General features: G+C 29.6%; 1 protein-coding gene across 1 annotated transcript; it reads right to left on the reverse strand.

The window, feature by feature from the left end:
- Positions 1–1,117: 1,117 nt before the first annotated feature.
- Positions 1,118–4,155, reverse strand: LOC129903467 (purine permease 1-like). Its single transcript, XM_055979028.1, has 2 exons — positions 3,333–4,155; positions 1,118–1,680 (listed from the first exon to the last, which is right to left on the reverse strand). Exons 1-2 carry the CDS (start codon positions 4,095–4,097, stop codon positions 1,300–1,302), a joined length of 1,146 nt encoding a protein of 381 aa, XP_055835003.1. The 5' UTR covers positions 4,098–4,155; the 3' UTR covers positions 1,118–1,299.
- Between the last annotated feature and the right edge of the window lie 672 nt (positions 4,156–4,827).

Raw genomic sequence — 4,827 nt, forward strand, 5'->3', positions numbered from 1 at the left:
AGAGATCAGAACCAGGTGCACAAGTATGTCATCAGACAATTCAAGCTTAAAGGCCCTGAGTTTTGTCACAAGATTAGACATCTCCATAATGTACTCCCTTCTATTTCCTTTGCCTTTATATCGCATTGAAACAATTTTATTAAGAATAGTACTTGTTTCAACCTTTTCATTAGCAGCAAATCGGTCTGTGATTTTTTTAAGAAACCTTTTGGCATCTTCATTCTCTGTTATACTGCCCCTTAAGGATTCCGAAATTTAGTGTTGCATCATCATCAAGCTCATACGATTTGATCGCTCCCACTTTTCATACGCAGGCTTTTCTTGTTGGAATACTTCATAGAATTCACCCAAGATCACAAGTAAATCACTAGACAGAGATTTGAATATATAAGAATGAAAATGGAACACTAATCTTTATCCGTGACAGTATCTTGATTGAAGGATTTGATCTTCTAAACCTTGAAGATAATTCTTTGTGTTATTCTTTATTTAAAATGGAGAGAAAAAGAAAAGAAAAGTATCTTCTGATTTAAGGACCATGTTTATTTATATAGTTTTAGAGGTGCCTTTTCATGTTGAAAGGTACCTTTAATTAGAATATCTTTTCACGAAAGGTACCTTTTTTAGAATACCTTTTCATGAAAAAATACCATTTCTTATAAGTTTTCATCATAATTATAAGAAAAGATTCATGAAATAATAACATATTTATGTACAAATATATTAATATGTGAGTCCATAAAACATAGATTACTAAGAATAAACATATGAAAAAATTTCGAACTAATTATTATAGTCAAACTTCAAATTTCCGTCCAAAATTTCTCTTAAATAATTATTCTAACCAAATAAGACAAGAACAATGAGGGATAAACATATGAAAAAAATTCCAACTATTTAATATTATAGTCAAACTTTAAATTTCCGTCCAAAATTTCTCTTAAATAATTTATTCTAACCAAAAATAAGACAAGAACAATGAGGGATAAACTTGTCCAAAATTTCTCTTAAATAATTTATTCTAACCAAAAATAAGATAAGAACAATGAGGGATAAACTTCATTCTTTCATAATACTTCCATCAACACAACTATTTTAACAATTTGTGGGAGTAAAATAAAGGTCTTACTAATTAAATAGGTCTGTGTATTGAGTAGTTGTGGGAAATTACATTTTTTTTTATGAGAACAGATATTTGCATCTGTCTTTTGTACCCAATAATTGATTAATTAATTTCATACAATACAAGAAAAACAAAATGGTACTACATGCATTATTTTTTGTCTTCACTTTAATTTGCTACACCACATGATTTGCCACAGTTTGGTCCATATTTAATTGTTGAGATATTTGACTGATCTCTGTTTTCTTCAGCTTCAGCTTCTTCTCCTTCCTGCCTTGCTCATATTCACCATAAAAATAGGAAACAAATCCCCACAGAGCTAGAAAAATAGCAACTCCCTTTTCAGCTTGAAATTTCTCATGGAATAAAATTACAGCTAAAACTTCAGTAACAGGAAGTAAAAAAGCGGCTATAATTCCAGAGAGCAAAGACGAAGAATAAAATATTACTCCAACTAATCCCAAGAGCGCGAATTGCCAAATAATGGCGCACCATACTATTACCATATAGTATTTAGCTTCTCCAATTTCATATTCACTTGCTTCCCTTGGAATCGCCTGTCAAAATAATAATTTGGATATTATTATTATTATTATGATTATTGATTCTTCTTATCCAAGTTGAATATATTCACTTTATCGAGGGAACAGCAATAGAATATAATACAACTTTTTTCTTAATAACTGCAAATATAAAGGTGCCAATCGTTTTCTAATCAATATATGTTCTTGCCTTTTATATTACTTTCTTATTGGAAAAAAGGAGGATTGTTTTGCAATCGATGTTGATGTATAACCAGCAGCCTATTTTATGATGCACGTAAATTACTGCAGAAATTTTTTATTACTATTTTAAAATGCACCTTTCACCATATTAATATTGTAACTTATAATATTATATAATTTTTAAATATCTAAATATTAAACTAATTTAATTTTAAAAATCTGAAATTATTTTAACGGAAAGAGTAATTTGAGCATGGGGTACTGCCTCGTAAAAGGCGCTGTATAAGAAATCAAGTCGAGAAAATATAGGAGATTCCATCCTTATTTAATGCAAACATACAAAAAAAATCCATATAGACAGCTAAAATGGTGATGCTCGCTGGCCCGACAATACATGGGCTGAACTTATGATAATTATACTCGAGTTTTAAGATGTGTGAAATTAAGAAATTGATTTTCCTATTTAAAACATTTTCATTCTTTATAAAACAGCCAAATAAATAATATTATTTTTTCTGTTACAATAAATGATTTGTTTTTTTTTTCTAAAAAACTGAAACATGCATTTTTAAAGGATTAATTAAAAAATAAAGGTATTCCACTTGTGACATAATACACGTAGAATGCTACGTAGAACAAAAAATTGTCATATAAGATGTCATGTAGGATAATGTCTATTTGTTAAAGTGTCTACTTATGTACGAATATAGTTAAATGTCATAATTATCAGTTAAAGCCAAATTAAGAATCATATTTATATTTATGTATTATGTTAAAAATAAATAAACAAAAAGTTTAATTTATAGTTAACAAAGGACGATCCATGTAAATATTCAAAAAGTCGAAATTCATCTGTGGCCTCTTAAAGTTGGTACCAACTTTCACTTAAACATCTCAACTAGACTTTGTTCATTTTAAACACATCAAGTAAGGCTCCGATGTGTCATTTTGACAATCACAAAAATATATTAAGTGTGTGTAATGCACTCACATGACGTGCCAAAAACAGCAAATTAAATAAAAACACGTGACATATATATATATATATATATATATATATATATATATATATATATATATATAAAAAAAAAATTATCAAATAATGACTTTTAAATAAAAAAAATGATCAATAATTTAATGACACGTAATATTTTTAAATCTAAATAACAATTAATTAAAAAAATAAAAATTAACAACTATTAACAACAATTCAAAAAAGTCAATAGTAATTGGTATGGTTATTCTAGTTGATGCGGACACGCTACCACTCTTCTCTCATTGGATCTCACAGTGAATTGCATTTAATAACAAAATGGATCTCACAGTGAATTCAATAATTAATATTATAAATTTAGAATTTATAAAGTTGAAATTGTATAATAAGGATTGAAAAATATATTTTAAGCTTACGAGTTTCAAAATCAGATAAGAAAATCATGTTTATCTGAAAGTGGATTTGGTGCAGAAATTAAAAGTATATGTACCTGGAAATCCTTGTTAATAATCATTCCAATGGTGCAAAAAACAGTAGCAGATATGCCAAGAACCATCTGAATCTCCAATACAGTAATGTATGTAACAGCTTGCTTCGCCTTAATATAAATCAACTCAATTAACGGCAACATTAACCCATATAACACCGCACCAATAAACGTCATCACAAACCCCAACATATAATCCTTCGCCGACTCACCGACCGGCCGGTCACCGCTCGCCCGGAGAGCTAAAGTTGCAGCTCCGGTGATCAGTAAAACGACGGAATTCGTGGAATACGCAGTCAATTTCTGCTTAACTATAAGCACAGCAAAAAGCGCAGTGAACGCAAGCTGAGTCGCGTTGATTAGAGTCGAAGTTGAAACGGGTAATTTTGCGGGTCCCCACGAGTTTAAGTAACCATCGAGACCGACGATGACTCCGACGCCGGCAGATGCGATGAACTCTTGCCTTGTGATAAAGACGATTTTAGCCTCGGGTCCTTGGATTTTCCGGCGTTGGAAATAGGCGATGGCTAGAGGGATGAGAATAATTGGACAGCCAACTGTCTGTAACATGCTGGGTATCCAAATTCGTTGGCCGCCATGAATGAAGTAAAGTCGAGAGATCAAAGGGCCACCGCAATTGCCTATTGACAGCAAAATTATGTTGAAAATTAGGAAGACAAGTTTATTCATTTTTCGCTGTTTGGGTTTCTTATTTCTTAGTTTCTGTTTATTTTGCTTTATGGTAGATGTATTATTGGAAATCTCCATAGTTCACTATTTATAACAATCCTAAATATTCTTCAACCCACTATTAAATCCCGTTTACAGTTTCGTGTAATTTTCATTTTCTATTATGGATTTTTATATATTTGTGCTGTTTTATATTACTCGATTCAGGTTAAAGTGACATTCTTTTTAAGAAAATTTTAATTAGAGATATATTTCTTTAAGCTAATATTATTAATGATGTTTTTAAGTCTTTAAATTTGAATGTTACTGATTTATCTAGTTATGTTATATGAAGGTTAGTGTGACAAAAAAGTAATGTTTTACACAATGTAAGGCCCAAAGATGGAGGTCGCGGATTGATGATTAGTATTCCCCTGCCCCACCCCATCTTTGCTCTGCTCCATTGTTATCCTTGATTGATTGTATTTTAGAGTATCGTACTTGTTAATTCTTTTATACCACAAATAATAATATTAACATTATTTTCATAGTTTTTTCTCCTATAATTTATGTTACTATTATTTTATTATTGTTATTTTTTTAAATCTATTAGTGGCCTATAATCGAATTAGAATGGAGGCCTTAAATTTTAAATTTCTTTTTATAAAATTTATAATAGTCAATTTATTTAATCGACATAATATTCTAGATTTGTCTTCTTTCCTCTCATATAAATACTACTCAATATTTTTATTAAAAAAATAATATTTATAACCTATTATTACTTTTTTTAAAATAACATCTCTCAAATTTTAAGCTCTAAGACAGT

This window comes from Solanum dulcamara, chromosome 9, assembly GCF_947179165.1.
Source record: "Solanum dulcamara chromosome 9, daSolDulc1.2, whole genome shotgun sequence".
NCBI classification, from domain to species: domain Eukaryota; kingdom Viridiplantae; phylum Streptophyta; class Magnoliopsida; order Solanales; family Solanaceae; genus Solanum; species Solanum dulcamara.